At 46.8% G+C, this 22,109-nt stretch overlaps 1 protein-coding gene across 7 annotated transcripts in view; it reads right to left on the bottom strand.

The window, feature by feature from the left end:
* The window catches only part of cyfip2 (cytoplasmic FMR1 interacting protein 2), a 123,425-nt gene that overhangs the window by 4,698 nt on the left and 96,618 nt on the right, over positions 1 to 22,109 (bottom strand). For 6 of the 7 annotated variants that reach the window (XM_087995144.1, XM_087995143.1, XM_043703145.2 and 3 more), the window contains exons 23-31: positions 21,614 to 21,701; positions 16,769 to 16,912; positions 14,072 to 14,162; positions 10,795 to 10,925; positions 9,028 to 9,100; positions 8,363 to 8,457; positions 7,081 to 7,119; positions 6,156 to 6,394; positions 260 to 407 (exon numbers count right to left, since the gene is read on the bottom strand). In XM_087995144.1, coding sequence (XP_087851270.1) covers positions 260 to 407; positions 6,156 to 6,394; positions 7,081 to 7,119; positions 8,363 to 8,457; positions 9,028 to 9,100; positions 10,795 to 10,925; positions 14,072 to 14,162; positions 16,769 to 16,912; positions 21,614 to 21,701 — 1,048 coding nt within the window. The remainder of the gene's footprint in view (positions 1 to 259; positions 408 to 6,155; positions 6,395 to 7,080; positions 7,120 to 8,362; positions 8,458 to 9,027; positions 9,101 to 10,794; positions 10,926 to 14,071; positions 14,163 to 16,768; positions 16,913 to 21,613; positions 21,702 to 22,109) is intronic. The other variant, XM_087995145.1, reaches the window with a different exon arrangement.

Raw genomic sequence — 22,109 nt, 5'->3', positions numbered from 1 at the left:
AGATGCTGGAGATCAAAGTTGAAACTTTATTGCTGGAACAGCACAGCAGGTCAGGCAGCATCCAGGGAACAGGAGATTCGACGTTTCGGGCACAGGCCCTATCTCCTCCCTGGAAGCAAGTTGACTTCCTGGGGAACCCTGCATGCCCAACATCACTCACCCCCTCAGCAGATAAACAAGCACAATCTCACTCCCATCTTTCGGATCATCTCTGATGTCTGGAGCCTGAACCAGTGCTGCCTACGGAGCAGATACTTACCACGTTCTTTATAATCTCATCCTTGCCGTCCTGCCTCTGAACCTTCAGTAAGTGGTAACAGAAATCGAACAAGTCAAAACGTCGCTGTTGCCCCAGGAGAACGATGATCGAACATCCAGCCCAGTTCAAACCATCCCCGAAGCACTGCCTGAGGGAGGAAGCAGATACAGTGAAACACAGCACTCCTGCACTCAACTCCTTTATTTCTAAATTTGCTGAGATTACAACAACAACTCCACAACATCAAAAGCATTTTCCTGTCTGTAAAGCACCTTGAGACATCCCGAGACGGAAAACGGCGCTGCAGAAATGCAAGACTTCTCTTTGAAAGTTGTTCAAACTCGGTCACGGACCATTCTAAGCTGATTGAATGCAGCTTAGTGGAGGTTTACCACGTGAACCTTGGTTGTCACGTTGCACCAGATTAAAACACTGACTTCTCAGTGACCCTTCAATAAGCACTTCACCAGACTTAGTCATGCTGGGTGCTACCGAAATGCAAGTTTTCAATGTGGGAGGACAGGAACTCTGTCAGTGTTTCAGTTTTCTACCAATCCCAAGAATCACAGGATTAACGTGAGGATGGACGGCTTGGAATTACTCATCGGAACTAAATTATCTAGCGCTGAGACAAAAAGCCCATAGTTGAGAGTTCAAATACCACCAGGAGAAGTTGAGGATTTAAGTTCAGTGCTGAAAATGTGTTGCTGGAAAAGCACAGCAGGTCAGGCAGCATCAGGGAACAGGAGAATCGACGTTTCGGGCATAAGCCCTTACGCCCGAAACGTCGATTCTCCTGTTCCCTGGATGCTGCCTGACCTGCTGCGCTTTTCCAGCAACACATTTTCAGCTCTGATCTCCAGCATCTGCAGACCTCACTTTCTCCTCAAAGTTTTAAGTTCAGTTCCAAACAAAAACTGTAATTAACAACATGGCATCAGTGAAAGAAAATGACAATTTAGTTATCATGAAAAGAACCAGCAAACCTTTCTCAGGGCAACTAGGCATAGGCATTAAACATCGGCCCTAGCTGCGACAGCCTGAGTGATTTATTTTTTAAATTTTCTTCTTAAAATGTGTTTGTTTTAAAGATCAGTGGGAGGAGTGTCAATTGGTAGATACAGTGAAGAAAGTGAGGACTGCAGGTGCTGGAGATCAGGGTCGAGAGTGTGGTGCTGGGAAAGCACAGCATGTCAGGCAGCATCTCCGAGGAGCAGGAGAATCGACGTTCCGAGCATTCCTGATGAATGCTCGAAAAGTTGGATGCCTGCTGACCTGCTGTGCTTTTCCAGCGCCACACTTTTTGACTCGTGTGGATTGGTGATAGTGTCAGAAATCCTAGTGTATCAGTCCTGGCACGCAGTAAATGCATAACCTGGCTTTACTCCTGCTCCTGAGCAAGGGTCAGTGTGTGCGTGTGCAGGTGGCATTTCAGTATACACTAACAGCTCGTTTCCCATTAGCACACAGGGTATAGCAAGCAAGTCGGAAGATAAATGACATGTTGGGTTTTACTGCAAGGGGACTGCAGTACAGGAATAAGACCATAAGACAGAGGAGCAGAAATTAGGCCATTCAGGCGAAAATGAGGACTGCAGATGCTGGAGATCAGAGTCGAGAGTATGGTGCTGGAAAAGCACAGCAGGTCAGGCAGCATCCGAGGAGCAGGAGAATCGACGTTTCAGGCAAAAGCCCTTCATCAGGAATGAGGCTGGGAGCCTTGGGGTGTTGGAGAGATAAATGGGAATGGGGTGGGGCTGGAGGGAAGATAGCTGAGAGTGCGATAGGTGGATAGAGGTGGGGTAAAGGTGATAGGTCAGAGGGGAGGGTGGAGTGGATAGGTGGGAAGGGAGCTAGGCAGGTAGGACAGGTCATGAGGACAGTGCTGAGCTGGAAGGTTGGAACTGGGGTAAGGTGAGGGGAAGGGAAATGAGGAAACTGGTGAAATCCACATTGATCCCATGGGGTTGGAGGGTCCCAAGGCAGAAGGAGAGGTGTTCTTCCTCCAGGCGTCGGGTGGTTAAGATGTGAGGGGGAAGGTGTGGGCACAGGTTTTGCAATTCCTGCGGTGGGAGGGGAAGGTGCCAGGAGGGGAGGGTGAGTTGTTGGGAGGTGTGGACTTGACAAGGTAGTTGCAGAGAGAATGGTCTTTTCAGAAAGCAGATGGGGTGGGGAGGGAAACATATCTCTAGTGGAGTGGTTCGTTTGTATGAGGCAGAAATGGCGGAGGATGATGCAATGTATATGGAGGTTGGTGGGGTGGAAGGTGAAGACCAGGGGGGTTCTGTCCCTGTTGCGGTGGGAGGGGTGAGGGTTCGAGGGCAGAGGTACAGGAAGTGGATGAGATGTGCTGGAGGGCATTATCAACCAGGTGGGAGGGGAAATTGCAGTCTTTAAAGAAGGAGGCCATCTGGTGTGTTCTGTGGTGGAACTGGTCCTCGTGGGAGCACATGTGGCAGAGGCAGAGGAGTTGGGAATAAGGAACAGCATTTTTACAGGAGGCAGGGTGGGAGGAGGTGTAATCCAGGTAGCTGTGGGAGTCAGTGGGTTTGTAGAAAATGTCAGCGTTGAGTCGGTCACCGTTGATAGAGATGGAGAGGTCCAGGAAGGGGGGGGAGGTGTCTGAGATGGTCCAGGTGAATTTAAGGTCGGGGTGGAATGTGTTGGTGAAGTTGATGAACTGTTCAACCTCGTTGTGGAAGCACGAGATGGCGCCGAAACAGTAATCAATGTTGCAGAGGAAAAGGTGGGGAGTGGTGCCAGTGTAACTGCAGAAGATGGACTGTTCCATGTGATGGACCCATGGGGGTGACCATGGCTACCCCTTTCATCTGGAGGAAGTGGGAGGATTCGAAGGAGACATTCCCATCGAGTCTGCTCTGCCATTCAATCATGGCTGATACGTTCCTCAACCCAATTCTCCTGCTTTCTCCCCATAACCCTTGATACTCAAGACCCTATCTCAGTCTTAAATATACTCAATGACCTGGTCTCCACAGCCTTCTGTGCCAGTGAATTCCATAGATTCCCACCCTCTGGCTGGAAAAGTTTCTCCTTATCTCTGATCTAAAAGGTCTTCCCTTCACTCTAAGGCTGTGCCCTCAGGGCCTCGTCTCTCCTACCAATGGAAACACCTTCCCAACATCCACTCTCTTCAGTATGTTTCAATTAGATTACCCCCTCATCCTTCCAAACTAAATGGTGTGTTGCTTCAATTGTACGGGCCTTTGCTGAGACCACAGGGTTTGCAGTTTTGGTTTCTATATCTAAGGATGGGTATTAGAGAGCAGTAACAGCGCAGGTTCACCTGACTGATCCCTCTATTGCAGGTATGGCCTAGTTACAGAATCATAGAATTTCAACAGTGCAGAAAGAGGCCATTCAGCCTGTTGAGTCCACACTCACCCTCTGAAGAACATCCCACCCAGACCAGCTCCCTACACTATCCCCATAACCCCACATATCCCACGACTAATCCATTTAGCCTATACACCCCTGGGCACGACAGGCAATCTACTAGCATGGCCAATCCACCTAACCTGCACATCTTTGGACTGTTGGAGGAAACCGGAGCACCCAGAGGAAACCCACGCAGACACGGGGAGAATGTGCAAAACCCCACACAGACAGTCGCCCAAGGCTGGAATCGAACCCAGGTCCCTGACGCTGTGAGACAGCAGTACTAACCACTGAGCCACCATGCCACATAATGTTTTGTTAAGACCTCATCAGTCTCAAGAGGCAGCTGAATAAACTGAGCCAGGATTCTCTGGAGATCAGACGAATGAGGGCCGATCTCAGTAAAATATACAGCGTTCTAAGGCAAAAGCAGAAACTCAGCAGGTCTGGCAGCATCTGAGGAGAGAGAAACGGAGTTAACATTGCGAGTATGATAGGAGTTCTCTTTAGAGAGCTGGAATCCTGAGTACAGCCAAATCACCCTTGACACATTAATGCTGTTTCTCTCTACAGAGATTGCCAGGGCTGCTGAGTTTCTGCAGAGCTGCACGGTGTCTCAGTGGTTGGCACTGCTGCCTCACAGTGCCAGGGACCCGGATTTGATCCCAACCTCGGGCAACTGTCTTTATGGAGCTTGCACATTTTCCCCGTGTCTGTATATTGGTTTCCTTCGGATGCTCCAGTTTCTTCCTGAAATCCAAAGATTTTCAAGTCCTGCTCCTGGGATGCTCCCTGACCTGCTGTGCTTTTCCAGCACCACACTAATCTAGAATCTGATTTCCAGCATCTGCAGTCCTCACTTTTGCCTAGGTTAGGTGGATTGGCCATGCTATATTGCCCGTGGTGTTCCGGGATGTGGAGGTTAAGCGTATTAGTCAGGGGTAAATGTAGAGTAATAGGAAATGGGTTGGGATGGGACACTCTTCAGAGAGTTGGTGTGGACTTAGAGTCACAGTACAGCACAGACACATACCCTTCGGTCCAACCCGTCCATGCCAACCAGATATCCCAACCCAATCTAGTCCCACCTGCCAGCACCCGTCCCATATCCCTCCAAACCCTTCCTATTCATATACCCATCCAGATGCCTTTTAAATGTTGCAATTGTACCAGCCTCCACCACTTCCTCTGGCAGCTCATTCCATACACGTACCACCCTCTGCGTGAAAAAAGTTGCCCCTTAGGTCTCTTTTATATCTTTCCTCTCTCACCCTAAACCTATGCCCTTTAGTTCTGGACTCCCCGACCCCAGGGAAAAGACTTTGTCTATTTATCCAATCTATGCCCCTCGCGATTTTATAAACCTCTATAAGGTCACCCTTCAGCCTCCCACACTCCTTGTTGGGCCAAAGGACCTGTTTCCAAACTGTAGGGATTCTATAAAAAAGTTTTCTTTTGTTACATTTCAGTTTTACAGCATCTACGGTATCATGCTTTCATCTGAATGTTCTGAAGCAGCCTGTCGATGTTTCCACTGTTCTGAGATCTACCCACGGAGGGGCTGCACCAGAATAACGGGCTGGACAATTAGGACTGAGATGAGGAGAAATGTCCTCACGGAAAAGGGTTGCAAATCTTTGGAATTGTCCATGCCAGAGGCACAATCATTGATTACAGTTAAAGCTGGGGGACACAGGTTTTCGGTCACTCAGGGAATTAAGGGATACGGCAGAGCAGGTGAGGAACTGAGTTTGAAGCCCAAGATGGACGGGTTGGATTGAAGGGTCTGTTTCCATGCTGTACATCTCTATGACTCTGTGAGTTACAATGACACTGAACAGTGGAGTAGGCCCGAAAGGCCAAATGGTTTACTCCGATGTGAATACTCCCGTTCAATGCATTAATGTGTTGGAGGTGGTTCAGAGATGGTTTACTAAACCGATACCTATAATGGGTGGATTGCCTTATGCGCAAAAGCTAAAGGGCTAGGCCTGTATCCTCTTGAACATAGAAGAGTCAGAGGTAACTTATTTGAAACATACAAGATCCTGAGGGGACATGACCAGGTGAATGTTGAAAGGATGGTTGCTCCTGTGAGAGAATCTAAAGATTGTAGTTTAAAAACAAGGGGGCGCCCCTTTAAGACAGAGATGAGAAAAAAGATCTTCCTCAGAGATTTGAGTGACTTTGGAATTCTGTTCCTCAAAAGGCAAACGTTGGAGAATCTGAACATATGATGAAGGAAGAGACAGATTCTTCATGATCAATGGGATGAAAGATTAACAGGGATGTGCGGGAATGTAGAGGTGAGGTTAAAAACAGCTCAGCTGTGAGCTTACTGAAAGGTGGAACAGGCTAGAAGGGGCGAGTGGCCTCCTCTTGTGCCTCATTTGTGTTTCGCTGTGTGCTGGTGTGTCAGTGCATCGTGGAGTTGCTGTATCAGGCTCAGGGCCGTCCCTCCCGCCCGCAAGTTAACCCTTCGCACTCCCGCACTTACTCGGCCGTGAACTCATTGGTCCCGACGGGAATACAGTAAACAAACTGCATCGCGCTCCACAGCCGATGGAATTCCACGCACTCATCCACATGCATGACCCCGTTTGTCGCAGGAGGTCCCTTCCACACTGGATCCTGCAGATAGCTCCGAATGCGGGTCAGGATCACCTCAAACATGGACAGGCCGCAGCACAGACGCTCCTTGGTGAGCAGGTCTCCTTCACGGGCGATGGCTATTTGCTGCGGACACGGACACACAACATGAACAGCGGTAACACAGCAAGAAACTCGCTTTGGGAATCGAGCTGAGTACCACACATAATGGACCGAATTACTGCTACACAACGCACTTTAAAAACAAAAAAAAAAGACCTTCCACGTTTATATTGACATCTTTAGCTCATCTGCTGAGTGCTGCTGGGAACTGTCACATTTCCCGCTTGGCCCAATTCTGAGGACACAGGGTGCAAGAGACTCACACATGACACCATTTCACTCACAGCTGCTAAAACACAGCTTCACCTTCAGCACAGCCAGCTCACCGGCTGAGTGCAAGATGGTTGATTCAGGCTTCTTTTAGGTTCCAACTGCCTCACCCCAAACTTCCCAGCCATCCAAGACCACTGACTCTCATTGGGTTACTGTCCTACACACACACAGACCCTCACTAGAGTACAGGGTGCCACACACACTGACTCTCACTGGGGTACAGGGTCCCACACACACAAACTGACTCTCACTGGGGTACTGGGTCCCACACACACAAACTGACTCTCACTGGGATACAGGCTTCACACACACACATATTTGGGTTGGGGTGTATGACCCACCCTCCCTTCACCCCTCCATCCCCGAGGCTGATGCTACCCCCAGCCCAGGGGCAACCTTGGCTGCGATGAGCTAAAGGTTTGATGGAGTTTACTTACACTGACTGGTAGATTGTCTTTCCATCGCTGCGAAAAGTTCTGGGGGGGTAAAACAGTTTTAAATTTAGGAAAGAAACTCTTCAGAGGCCAACGTTGTCCGCTGGTCACGTTGCTCCAGCAGCTGGAGATGCCTGAGGTCACGGCTTGGGCCGAGGGAATGGGGGGGGTCGTAGGTCACAGAGGTCAAGCCGCGTCCTCAAGCATCCAATGGGGCGTGGGTAGGCCGATAATCGAGGTAACCTGGTCATAACTTGACCTGGCTCCAGCACCGGGATGAACTGTGAGCACTCTGCCAATAAGGGTCTTCACAGAAACTATCCCCCATCAACCCACCCACAAAGGTAGCTTATGTTCGGATACAACAACAACTTGAAGTCTCCTTGACCCAGCCGAACGCCATTAGCAGGAATATAAATCAGACGCAATTTCAGAACAAGCCACACGAAGGGAGTCATGACGCAAGGTGATCTAAAGACTGCTCAAACAGTTCTAATTTTAAGGGGCGTCTTTTCAAGGACCGAGGGTGCTCACTGACACAGATTCAGTAAGGATGGAACCAAGCATGGGCAACTCCATGACAATGGAATAGGCTTTGAGAAGAAGGCAGTGGTTAAAAAAATAGTTTGAAGGCTGCCGACAAGTGGTGAAAGGAGGGAGATGTCACCTCGGTCACAGTCACATTGGATGTGAGATGTACCTTTGGTGGGAATCACTTTAGTGACATGGAAGGCGTGGGAACACACGGAGCAATTTAAACATGACCTTACGGGAAAGATGGGCATGGGTTTGGGAGATGACAACACGCTCACTGAGAGGAAAGGGATGTTGGAGATGTGCCTGCAGTTTACAAGGATGGAGAGGTCCAGCGTTGGTTCGTTTTAAGGTGAGGGGTAATGAGGGAAGACTTGTAGGCAAAAGGGATCGTACTTAATGGGACAGAGAACTGTTCCTGCTGCTGGTCGTGTGGCAAAGCCCAGTGATTAACCGAGGACTTGGCCATTTCAGGGAATTCTGCCCATGACTGGCAAGGTTCCCAATGGGCACACTCCCAACTGGATGAGGTTCGTCTAGTGGGAATTGGTGTTCCTTTGTTTAAGATTCTCACTCGTTATGTCCTCTGTGGAGCAGGTGTCCCAGTATAGGAGGCTCCCATTTTGCAAAGCTCCTCTTGACCAAGTGTCCCACTGGGTGTGTCCTGCGCTGCCATTGTCGACTTGGGAAAACGATCAAACGTAAAGTAGGTTTGGGGGAAACAGTATTCACAGGACAATCTTTCCCTTACCTGTGGTGTCCCCAGCCTTTCGATTAAAGGAACAAGGTGCAGAGGAGCATATTTTGCTTCTAAACGTTTCATTCGGACCTCCAATCGTTCACCCTCTGTTAATAAGACAACAAATCACATTCTGTTCCATGCACATTCTCACACTCGTGAGTCTTTGTTCTCCAGCATCCATAGCCATCCCTTACTCCCCAGTCAGATACACTACAGGTCAGTGAGCTCATTCATACATTCAAAACCTTTGCTGTCCTGCATCTTTGCCAAGGGACCCAGTTTTCCAAATGTTCGACAGGGTGGGGACCATCCTCTGACCTGAGTAACTGCAGTCACCAGATCTAACATCGTCACTCCCTTCTCAGCATTCTTGCAGTTCCATTTGGATTTAGGACTCGGAATACCAACAGGGGCTGCAGGCAAACCCACCCCAAAAACTCCAGAACATCCACGAAGAATCAAGGAATCACTGGGGCAGCCACTCCCGAATGTAGGAGAGACAGGATCAATGAGGAACTTTGTTACGTGTCACTGGGGCACAAAGTCGGATGCAGAGATCATTCACTTACACAGCGTTGCAGACGTGGATTGTACACACATGCGTTAATAGACAGGCAGGCACACAGTTACACTCTCTCAAATTCACATACCCAAGGTTTATTTAAACATCTGACCTTTGATGTAGACCCTAGGTAGAATGTTCTGGAAAGGTGCTGCGTGCAGAAGATCACAAACCTCTTCTTGAGACTGTAAGCAAGGGAAAGTCTATTCAAGTCACTGAACAAAAACAGCCATGTTGATTCATGTTCAATCCACAAAGCAGCAAAAACCCAACAAATGTCAGCCTGACCAATTTCTAAAGGAGCTGGAGAATATTTACTACAGAAACAACCATTCCCTACCCGTTAAAGAACTGACTCGACAACAAAAACCCATATTGTCAGCCTTCCAGCTTCTTATTGGATAGAAGATTTAGTAGCACCTTAAAATTCATACCTAAATCCATCTGTTAAGTCCCCAAACTTATCATCTTCCTTTCCTCCAATACTCCGAGCAAAGCCCACCTCTGAAGTACACTAACTCTTTCACTGAAGTTAAAAATCTCACAACACCAGGTTATAGTCCAACAGGTTTAATTGGAAGCACCAGCTTTCAGAGCGACGCTCCTTCATCAGGTGGTTGTGGAGTATGCAATTGTAAGGCACAGAATATATAGCAAAAGTTTACAATGTGATGTAACTGAAATTATACATTGAAAAATACCTTGATTGTCTGTGGAGTCTCTCATCTATTGGAATGACCATGATAGTTTCACTTCTTTCATATGAAAATCACAAAATTTTTTTTAGAAGTTACATTCTCAGGTTAACTGTAACAATTGGTGTCAGCCAGATAAGACATTAAGATGTTGAAGGTGTTAGCCCCCTGTGTTCCCTGTCTGTGCCATAATGCGTAGACTGATTCTAATCTAAAAAGTGAGCTAACAGAGTCTTACATGGATTCATGCAGTTTTTGAGCAAAGTACAAAGTAACTCTGCAAGTACAAATTCACCCAACAAACGTATTTTTCAATGTATAATTTCAGTTACATCACACTGTAAATTTTTGCTATAAATTCTGTGTCTTACAATTGTGTCCTCCACAACCACCTGATGAAGGAGCGTCGCTCCGAAAGCTAGTGCTTCCAATTAAACCTGTTGGACCATAACCTGGTGTTGTGTGATTTTTAACTTTGTACCCCCCAGTCCAATACTGGCATCTCCAAATCACATCTTTCACTGAAGTTCCTTTGTTGACCCCTCTATTTAACTTCAGATGCTCCTGTATAACTCAGCTGGATAATAGTCCTCAAAACCCCAAGCACATCTCCTCAACATCATTTTAGAAATACTTGTGATTTGTTTTTACATCTTTTTGCAGAACCAAGAGGATTTTATTTTTGTATTCTTTCATGGAATGGTCACAATGCTGACCTGGCTCCCATTTAATGTCAATCCACAGATGCCCTTGAGAAGGTGGTGGTAAGCTGCCTTGTTGAACTGCTGCAGCCCATTTGGTGTAGGTAGACCCACAATGCTGTTAGGGAGAGGATTCCACGACTTTGACCCAACGATGCTGAAGGGACAGCAATAAATTTCGAAGTCACGCTTGGAGGGGAACTTGCAACTGACGGTGTTCCCATGTATCTGTTGACCTTGTGATTCGAGGTGGTCAAGGCTTGGAAGGTGCTATTAAAGGAGTTTTGATGAGTAACCAAAGTGTATCGTGTAGATGACACGCTTACTATTACTCTGGGGGCCACCTGATTGTGCATTGAACATTTGGGCAAACGTGGATCAACATGGCAGAAATGAAACAACGACTTTACCATCCCTCATATGGAGCGGTGGGACACCAGTATTTTCCAAACTCCTCACCCAGTTTCTCACAGCAGTGCTTACCAAGGCTTGCTCGATGAGCAGGCAGAAAAGGATCGCATTGCCAACTTCCCTGAGACTTTGGAACACATCGGTCTTCAGTTCCGCATACTCAATGATGTCCTTGAGCTGGTGGTGGAAAAATTCAAGGATCCCTGGAACAAAGGTAGACAGGTCACTGTCATCTCGTTCAATCTGAGCTCTCTCATAATGATCATTCACTCTCCACCACACTGACCTCTGTTCCACTGATGTCCCATCACACTGTAGGGATTCCATCTTTAATTTTTCTGTATTTTTGATTATGGACTGATGGGGTAAGGTCCTTTTTTTAAAAGCCAAGAATTGTAGAAGGATTACGGTACCTCTTGAAAACAAGTTAGCTGACCCTCCTTGGAAGTGCAGTTTACACAGCTGCTTGTTCAAGCAGTGGAGGAAGGCTAGTTACACAGATAGGCTCGAGCCAGGGGACTGCAAATGGTGATTTGTTGGCTGAATGGTCTGTTGATTAGTGACTCTCAATGACAAAAGCCTTCTGCCTGCCAATAACAACGTCATTGGCTCCTAAGTAGCTGAGCCGCTTGGGATATGTGTATGTTCAGGGAGAAGCCTTCATAAGAACTAGGAGCAGGAGTAGGCCATCTGCCCCCTTCGAGCCTGCTTTGCCATTCAATAAGATCATGGCTGATCTTTCCATGGCCTCAGCTCCGCTTACTCACCATCTCATTGTAACTCTTAATTCCTTTATTGTTCAGAAAAATATCTATCTTAGCTTTAAAGATGCTTACTGAGGTAACATCAATTACTTCCCTGGGCAAGGAATTCCATAGATTTATAACCCTCTGGGTAAAGACGTTCCTTCTCAATTCAGTCCTAAATCTGCTCCCCCTAATTTTGAGGCCAAGCCCTCTTGTCTGAGTTTCACCTGCCAGTGGAAACATCCTCTCCACTTCGATGTTATCTGTACCCTTTGTAATTTTATATGCTTTATATTTTATCAGACCTGTGAAAGGGAAGGAGCTGTTTTTGCTTTTCAGTAAAAAGTCTCCAAGCCTGAAGATAGTCAGTTTATTCGCCCTCATTCATTAGAAGTTACAGCTTACTGCAACTGAGTGGGGGGACCTTTATAAGGTGAACCCAGTCTATGTCCCCTGCAAACAAATGGAAGTATCTGGAGAAGGAAGATTGAGAAACAGTGCTCTGATTAGCAAAAGGATCACCTTTTCTTTAATTCATTCATGGGATGTCAGTGTCGCTGGCTAGGTCAGCACTTGCTCCCCATCCTTAATTGCCCAGAGGGCAGTTAAGAGTAAACCACATTACTGGGAGTCTAGAGTCACGTGTAGGCCAGACCAGGTAAGGATGGCAATTTCCTTCCCTGAAGGACTAGATGGGATTTTTCTGACAATTGGCAATGGATTCCCGGTCATTATTAGACTCTTAATTCCAGATATTTCTTGAATTTAAATTCTACCGTCTGCAGTGGCGGGATTTGAACCCAGGTCCCCAGAACATTACCTGGCTCTCTAGACTAACAGAGAGAAAGTGAGGACTGCAGATGCTGGAGAGTCAGAGTTGAAAAAGGTGGGTCTGGAAAAGCACAGCAGCTCAGGCAGCATCCGAGAAGCAGGAGAGTCGATGTTTCGGGCTTAAACTCATCAGGAATGGGTAGAGCGGGGTGGAGGGGGGGTTAGCTGAGAAATAAATAGAAGGCCACATTTGGAGTACTGTGTGAAGTTCTGGTCGCCTCACTTTAGGAAAGATGTGGAAGCTTTGGAGAGGGTGCAGAGAAGATTTACCAGGATGTTGCCTGGAATGGAGAATAGGTCGTACGAGGATAGGTTGAGAGTGCTAGGACTTTTCTCGTTGGAACGGCGAAGGATGAGGGGTGACTTGATAGAGGTTTATAAGATGATCAGAGGAATAGATAGAGTAGACAGTCAGAGACTTTTTCCCCGGGTGCAACAGAGTGTTACAAGGGGACATCAATTGAAGGTGAAGGGTGGAAGGTATAGGGGAGATGTTAGGGGTGGGTTCTTTACCCAGAGAGTGGTGGGGGCATGGAATGCGCTGCCTGTGGGAGTGGTAGAGTCAGAATCTTTGGTGACCTTTAAGCGGCAATTGGATAATAGGTACATGGATGGGTGCCGAAGGGCCTGTTCTGTGCTTTATTGTTCTATGTTCTATGAGGGTGGAGGTGAGACTGGAAGGTTGGGGAGGTAGCCAGGAAGGCAACCGGGATGCGGGTGGGAGGGGTGTGTGATTGTGATAGGTCGGTGGGGAAGGTGGAGTGGATAGGTGGGAAGGAAGATGGACAGGTAGGACAGTTCAAGAGGGCAGTGCTGAGTTGGAGGGTTGGATCTGGGATGAGATGGGGGGAGGGCAGATTCAGAAACTAGTGAGGTCAATGTTGATGCTATGTGGTTGAAGGGTCCCAAGGTGGAAGATGAGGCGTTCTTCCTCCAGTCATCAGGTGGCTTGGATTTGGTGGCCCAAGGGGAATGGGAGGGGAAGTTGAGGTGTTCAAACATAGGGCGGTGGGGTTGTTGGGTGCATGTGTCCCATAGATGTTCCCTGAAACGCGAGTTGGCATTCTGTCTCTCCAATGTAGAGAAGACCATATCGAAAGTAATGGACACAGTAGATGAGGTGGGTGGATATGCAGGACAAAGATAAAATAATATTTATTTATGACCATGATCTGGAATACACTGAAAAGGTTCCAGAAGCAGATTCAATAGTAACTATCAAAAGAGAACTGTATAAATAACTGAACTGGAGAAATCTGCAGAGCTTTGGGGAAAAAAAGAGTAGGGGTGTAGTGCCAAATGGATGCCAGGGTGGCCTAATAGAAAGAATGGCCTCCTGTTGGAGCCGTATCATACTATCACTTTATAATTTATCAGAAGTAGGGGAAACAAAAATAGAAATTCTTGGAAAGGTTCAGCAGGTTTGGCAGCATCTACGGAGAGAAATCAGAGTTAAGGTTTCGGGTCAAGCGACCCTTCCTCAGAAGTAGGAGAAACTACATCACACAGAGAATTGTGAGGCAGAGAGATTCATTCTCTCAGAAACTGTGTCCACGTTTAAGATGAGATTTGAGAGGTGGATTAAATGTTTGGAAGAGACATGTCTTAGCCGCTCACTCAACTGGCTATCAGTGAGATCAGCACCACCTCTCAACATCCCTCCACTAACCCTGGTTTGTGTGCGATCACTCAGCTTGACATGGGCCTAGTTGCCAAGGGTTACCAGTCCACATTTCCCCAAAACACTGGCCTCTTGCTCGCTGTGCACTGACCTGGGGATCCATATTCATGTCGAGGCAGCCGGCAGATCTTGGGCATTACCTCAATCAAGGTCTTCACATACTGCAGGATGGTTCCCTGTAGCTGGGGGGGGGGGGGAAGAATCAACAGAAGGCATTAACCTCATCAGCAGCTCCGTCATGGCTCTCAAACTCCCATCACTTTCCTTGTGTATCCCACCTCCCCCCCCCCCTCCCCGGCCCCTCCTAGATCCACATCCTCCCTCCCCTTCCCAAAACCCTACAAATCCACCTCGAAGGTCAAGGGCAGAGGACACAGGAGGGGCACCACCAGCTGCAAGTTCTCTTCCAAGACACCTCCTCCCCATCCTGATGTGCAACCACATCCCTGTCCCTTCACTACCACTGGGTCTCTCTCTGGATCAAGCTACCAAGAATACACCTCCAGTTCAAGAAGACGACTCACCAACACCTTTTCAAGAGCAATTCGGGATGAAGATGCTATAGGAAGGATATTATTAAGCTGGAGAGGGTTCAGAAGACATTTACCAGGATGTTGCTGGGTCTGGAAGGTTGGAGCTATAAAGAAAGGCTGGGACTGTTTTCACTGGAGTGTTGGAGGGGTGACCTTACAGAGTTTTATAAAATCATAAGGTGTATAGATAGGGTTAATGATAGTTGTCTTTTCCCTAGGATGGGGGATTTCAAGACTAGAAGGCACATATTTATGTGAATTTATTCCTGATGAAGAGCTTATACTTGAAACGTTGATTTGCATGTTCCTCAGATGCTGCCTGACTGGCTGTGCTTATCCAGCGCCACACTCATTGGCACATTTTTAAAGGTGAGAGGAGAGAGATTTAAAAAAGATATGAGGGCAATTTTTTTCACACAGAGAAGGTGTTCACGTTTGGAATGAACTTCCTGAGGAATGGTGAATGTGGGTATAGTTACAATGTTTAAAAAACATTTGGATAAGGACATGAATAAGAAAAGTTTGGAGTGATATGGGACAGCAGTAGGCAGGTGGGACTAGTTTAGTTTGGAATCATGTTCGGTATGGACTGGTTGGAGCACATGGTTTGTTTCCATGCTGTTTGACTCTGTGTTGCAGGTTTGGATGTTCCTGTCAAAGGAACCTTCGCGAATTGTTAAAAATCACACAACACCAGGTTATAGTCCAACAGGTTTAATTGGAAGCACACTAGCTTTCGGAGCGACGGAGCGTCGCTCTGGAAGTTAGTGTGCTTCCAATTAAACCTGTTAGACTATAACCTGGTGTTGTGTGATTTTTAACTTTGTACACCCCAGTCCAACACCGGCATCTCCGAATCATGACTATTCGCAAATTGTGGCAGAGCAGCTCACTACTGCCACCTTGTGCTAACTTTAAAGGAGATGGATATTCAAGCTAATGGAAGCATTAGCTCCGAGGAACATGCAAATCAACATTTCAAGCATAGGCTCTTCATCAGGAATAAATTGACATAAATATGTGCCTCCTAGTCTTGAAATCCCCCATCCTAGGGAAAAGACAACTATCATTAACCCTATCTATACACCTCATGATTTTATAAAACTCTGTAAGGTCACCCCTCCAACACTCCAGTGGAAACAGTCCCAGCCTTTCCTTATAACTCCAACCTTCCAGACCCAGCAACATCCTGGTAAATGTCATCTGAACCCTCTCCAGCTGATCAAACGGACTGCTTTGTCCTGAACAGTGTTGAGCACCTTGAGTATTTTTGGAGCGGCACTCCATCCAGGCCAGTGTGGGGTATTCCATCATTCCACGATGGACAGGCTTTGAGGTGAATCATTTGCCATGCAAACACTTAACCTGAAGCAGTCACCGTCTTTATGTGTTTAGTTGAGACACTGGTAAGCCTCAGGTTGTCACTGGTTCGGGATTTGGCTATGGGAATACTGTTGAATGTCAGGCTGATGTGGTGTTGACTATGTTCCATGTTATCACATTTCCCTCCAACTCAGATTCAAGTCCCACTCCAGGACATAATTTAAACCAACACTGACTGAGCAGTACTGAAAGGATGCACCACGATCACAGGGGCATTTCCAATGGAGCAATGCCCTGTCAGAGGGGTGGTGCTGAGGGAGTGTTAAATCATCAAAGGGGCAGGAGCACTGCTGCCTCTCAGCGCCAGGGACCTGGGTTTGATTCCAGCCTCTGGCGTGTGTCTGTGTGGAGTTTGCACGTTCTTCCCATTTCTGCATGGGTTTCCTTTGGGTGCTCGAGTTTCCTCCCACAGTCCAAAGATGTGCAGGTTAGGTGGATTAGTCATGGGAAATGCAAGGTTACTGGGATAGGGTGAGTCTGGGTGGGATGGGTGTGGACATGATAGGCCAAATGGTGTGCTTCCACACTGTAGGGATCCTATACGGATGGAGCACTGCATTATAGGAAGCTCTGTCTTTCAGATAAAGTGTTAAACAGGAAGACTTCTCAGGCAGATGTACAAGATCCCATATTTTGATGAAAATCAAGTTCACCAATATTTATCCCCCAGTCAACAGCACCAAGACAAATTATCCAGCCATGTGCACATTGCTGTTTTTGGGAGCTTTATCCAAACTGGGTGCAGTAACATTAGTTACTGTTACAAAGTTCGAGAGAACTTTATTGGCTGCAAAGCATTTGAGAAGCCCTGTTCTCTGTACTTATACAAGTTTATAGTTTCTTTACACAATTTACCAGAGTGGGCAATTTACCAGACTTTTGACGATTTTCAGGAGCTCCTCCATCACCACAGCGATACCTTGGTAGCCCAGCAAGCGGCAGATGGTCTTGAAGTGAGGGGGTCCCACAAAGTTGCGGAAGACGCTGTAGATGTGTGTGAAGGCAATGTTCAGGGGCTGAAGAGAGAGGGAGTGGAGTGGAAACACAACTAGTCAGTAATACTCAGGGGATACCTGTCAATTTAACTACTATCAGTTCCATCGACGTTCACAAGTCAGAAGTAAGTGTGGACCCTTGGGATTTCTGTTATTATCTGATAGGGAATATATCCAACAACAGCATGAGCTCAGTGATTCCACAGCCACACCTGATGTAAGTTCAGAAAACTATCAAACAGTGAAATTCACAACTGATCTTGGAGGGACTGTTGGGCAAAGTTCACAGCACAAAAGCAGATAATTTAATCGTTGTTTTGACTGTGGCCTACAGAGAATCTGCAGTAGTGAGCAGAGTAGGTTCTTTCTTGATTATATGTTTTTGGAGATATGTCTCTTGATTAAACTTAAAATATAAGTCATAACTATTAATTTAAACTTGGGGCAGTGTTTGTAGAGGAATAAGACTGTGTTATTTTCTGGGTCTGTAGATTGTGAAGGAGCAAAAATCGCCTTTAATAGAGTGATATGTACTTCTTGTCAGATGTGGGAGTTTAAAGAGAGTTTAAGGGTTACTGAGGATTATATCTGCCATAAATGCTGCTGGCTACGAATCTTATCAGATCGAGTGGATCGGTTGGAGAGACAGTTAGAAGCGATGAGGAATTTGCAACACCAACAGTATGTGATAGATGACAGTTATAGGAAGGGGGGAAAGTCTCAGATACAGTCACATAGATGGGTTAACTCCAGGAAAGGTAAGAGAGGTAGGCAGCTAGTGCAGGAGTCTTTTGTGGATATACCCATTTCAAACAAGTATGCTGTTTTGGAAAATGTAGGGCGTGATGGATTCTCAGGGGAATGTAGCATGAACAGCCAAGTTTCTGGTATTGAGACTGGCTCTAATGCAACGAGGTGTACGTTGGCTTCCAAGAGATCAATTTTGTTAGGGGATTCTCTAGTTCGAGGTACAGACAGATGTTTCTGTGGCCAGCAGCGAAAAAGCAGAATGATGTGTTGCTTTCCTGGTGCCAGGATCAAGGATATCACAGAGAGGGTGCAGAATATTCTCACGGGGGAGAGGGGTCAGCAAGAGGTCATTGTCCACATTGGAACCAACGACATAGGAAGGGAAAAGTTGGGATTCTGAAGGGAGATTACAGAGAGTTAGGTAGAAATTTAAAAAGGAGGTCCTCGAGAGTAGTAATATCTGGATTACTCCCGGTGCTACGAGCTAGTGAGGGCAGGAATAGGAGGATAGAGCAGATGAATGCATGGCTGAGGAGCTGGTGTATGGGAGAAGGATTCACATTTTTGGATCATTGGAATCTCTTTTGGGGTAGAAGTGACCTATACAAGAAGGACAGATTGCACCTAAATTGGAAGGGGACTAATATACTGGCAGGGAAATTTGCTACAGCTGTTTGAGAGGATTTAAACTAGTAATGTGGGAGGGTGGGACCCAGGGCGATAGTGAGGAAAGAGATCGATCTGAGACTAGTACAGTTGAGAACAGAAGCAAGTCAAACAGTCAGGGCAGGCAGGGACAAGGTAGGACTAATAAATTAAACTGCATTTATTTCAATGCAAGGGGCCTAACAGGGAAGGCAGATGGACTCAGGGCATGGTTAAGAACATGGGACTGGGATATCATAGCAATTACAGAAACATGGCTCAGGGATGGGCAGGACTGGCAGCTTAATGTTCCAGGATACAAATGCTACAGGAAGGATAGAAAGGGTGGCATAAAAGGTCCAGTTAGTAAGTTTGCAGATGACACCAAAATTGGAGGTGTACTGGACAGTGAAGAGGGTTACCTCAGATTACAACAGGATCTGGACCAGATGGGCCAATGGGCCGAGAAGTGGCAGATGGAGTTTAATTCAGATAAAAGCGAGGTGCTGCATTTTGGGAAAGCAAATCTTAGCAGGACTTATACACTTAATGGTAAAGTTCTGGGGAGTGTTGCTGAACAAAGAGACCTTGGAGTGCAGGTTCATACCTCCTTGAAAGTGGAGTCGTAGTTGGATAGGATAGTGAAGAAGGCATTTGGTATACTTTCCTTTATTGGTCAGAGTATTAAGTACAGGAGTTGGGAGGTCATGTTGCGGCTGTACAGGACATTGGCTAGGCCACTGTTGGAATATTGCGTGCAATTCTGGTCTCTTTCCTATCAGAAGGATGTTGTGAAACTTGAAAGGGTTCAAAAAGATTCACAACGATGTTGCCAAGGTTGGAGGATTTGAGCTACAGGGAGAGGCTGAACAGGCTGGGGCTGTTTTCCCTGGAGCGTCGGAGGCTGAGGGATGACCTTATAGAGGTTTGCAAAATTATGAGGGGCATGGATAGGATAAATAGGCAAAGTCTTTTCCCTGGGGTCGGGGAGTCCAGAACTAGAGGGCATAGGTTTAGGGTGAGAGGGGAAAGATATAAAAGAGACCTAAGGGGCAACATTTTCACGCAGAGGGTGGTACGTGTATGGAATGGGCTGCCAGAGGAAGTGGTGGAGGCTGGTACAATTGTAACATTGAAGAGGCATTTGGATGGGTATATGATTAGGAAGGGTTTGGAGGGATATGGGCCGGGTGCTGGCAGGTGGGACTAGATTGGGTTGGGATATCTGGTTGGCATGGACGGGTTGGACTAAAGGGTCTGTTTCTGTGCTGTACATCTCTATGACTCTAAGTTGGAGATTGTGATGCAGCATTGCAGCTGCCATTTGTCAAGTTATTCCCTCGCCTCTTGAGAATACCGCCTCTTCAGGGCAGCACAGTGGCTTAGTGATTCGCACTGCAGCTTCACAGCACCAGGGTCCCAGGTTCGATTCCAGCCTCGGGCGACTGTTTGTGTGGGTGACACCCCGCGTCTGCGTGGGTTTCCTCCGGGTACTCTGGTTTCCTCCCACAGTCCAACGATGTGCAGGCCAGGTGAGTTGGCCATGCTAAATTGCCCATTGTGTTTGATGCGTTAGTCAGAGGGAAATGGGTCTGGGTGGGTTACTCTTCGGAGGGCAGGTGTGGACTGGTTGGGCCAAATGGCCTGTTTCCACACTGTAGGGAATCTAATCTACAAAAAAATGGGGATTGCCAAATTCACACCAAACCCACCTCAATTCCAGACTTGTATGCGAGCACATTTAAAATGTCATCTGTTGTCACTGAAATTCACCCAGACAGTGGTGCGAATGTGGAATTCACTACAAGGAGTACCTGAGGCAGACAGTATAGATGCAAGAGCGAGCAGGTGTGTGAGGGGAAAAAAATCAGAAGGACCAAGTGGGTTTGAAAACAGGGTTGGGAGGTACATCTGGTGACACTAGTTGGGCTGAATGGCCTGTTTCTGTGGTGTAGAATCAAATAAATTCCATCCATGTAAAAGGGAGTTATGTATGTATATGGGGCGGCACGTTGGTGCAGTGGTTAGCACTGCTGCCGCACAGTGCCAGGGACCCTGGTACAATTCCACCCACGGGTGACTGTCTGTGTGGAGTTTGCACGTTCTCTCAGTGTCTGTGCAGGTTTAGATTAGATTAGATTACAGTGTGGAAACAGGCCCTTCGGCCCAACAAGTCCACACCGACCCGCCGAAGCGAAACCCACCCATACCCCTACATTTACCCATTACCTAACACTACGGGCAATTTAGTATGGCCAATTCACCTGACCCTGCACATCTTTGGACTGTGGGAGGAAACCGGAGCACCCGGAGGAAACCCACGCAGACACGGGGAGAACGTGTGCGTTTCCATGTGCTCCTGTTTCCCCCCACGGTCCAAAGATATACAGGTTAGGCAGCTTGGCCGTGCCACAGTGTTCAGGGTTGTGCAGGCTAAGTGGATTAGCCATGGGAAATGTGGGATTGCAGGGTCTGGATAGGATGGATTTTAGAGGGTTGGTGTAGACCCACTGGGCTGAATGGCCTCTAACTGCACTGTCAGGAATCCATGAGTGTTTGGAATATTCCAGAGACTGCACTGGAATAAATCAGGCTGCTGTGTAGAGGTATGGTGATGGTCAATAATTGGATATTTCCTCTGTGTGTTCACAAGAGGTAATTTTCTGGCTCCCCACTGTGTCAGGGAGAGAACAGCAGAATGTGTGGAGCTTTGTTGCAATTCCTGAAGCAAAATGCTCAGAAAATTGGAAACCATGTGGGCCCAAATTTCCAACACACACCCCAGTCAATAACGACTTCTGCAGCATTGGGAAACAGTGTGTCGAGTCAACAAACCAAAGGCCTAGAGAAGCCTTTCCAAATATCATCTACCTTGGCCCCCACTGCTGTTCCCAATGGGTCAGACAGTCGTTAAAATCCCACTGCACCATAAAATTGGTCTCCTATACAACTGAGGCAAAATGACACATCACACTTTTGAGATACCTTCGAACCTGGGGAATTTCTCTCAGTATCTCATCCAATACCATGAAACTCAGAGATTATGCTGTCATCCATCTTGTGGCAGCTAGTGGGATACTGCTGGCACAAAATGGCTGCCACATCAATCTTCACAACAAACTTCAAAGAGAGTGATTTTTTTTCACAAGAATTAGCACCACGATGGGTCCTAGAACACACCCAAACAAAACTGCCAACAAATCTCTCCGCTCTGAACAACATTCAGTCAGATATAAAATTTAAAATTTAATTCAGAAATTGCTGATTTAAAATCCAGCAAAACTGTTATTGGTTCTACAGTCACACCATAAATCAACCCTCACTCACCTTTGACCCATAAAGGTAATATGGCTGGACACTGGCTGGTTTATCCCTCTGAGGCTCATCTGTAAAGGGAATCGCTGTCCGAACAAACCTGGGTTTGCAAAGGAAAACGTTATAGTTTCAGTGAAAGAGAAATAAACATGATTTTGTAAATCTCTTGTCCGTTGGCAGCCTGAGATATTACTAACAGAACACAATGCAGTTCAAGGTATAGTGTCGGAATCAAACACTATGAGGGCATGTACAGCAGAGTGTTCAATACAGAGTATAGCTTCCTCTGCTCTGTTAAACTGCAAGTAACATTTCCTCAATACTCCCCCTCAGACAATTTTAGGATAGGAACAGCATGGGTTTAAGTACAGAGTAGAACTTAACTCCCTCTTCACCAACTGCATCTAACACCCCTCGGACAGGTACAATATGGGGTTAGATGCATAATAAAGCTCCCTCTGCTCTTATAAATTGAAGGAAAATCTCCCTTTACATCTTCCCCATCATA

This window comes from Chiloscyllium plagiosum, unplaced genomic scaffold, assembly GCF_037043375.1.
Source record: "Chiloscyllium plagiosum isolate Xiang-an unplaced genomic scaffold, Cpla_swu_hap1 HiC_scaffold_16, whole genome shotgun sequence".
Taxonomy (NCBI): domain Eukaryota; kingdom Metazoa; phylum Chordata; class Chondrichthyes; order Orectolobiformes; family Hemiscylliidae; genus Chiloscyllium; species Chiloscyllium plagiosum.
The sequence above is the reverse complement of the archived record's forward strand: the minus strand, read 5'-3'. Positions and strand labels throughout refer to the sequence as shown.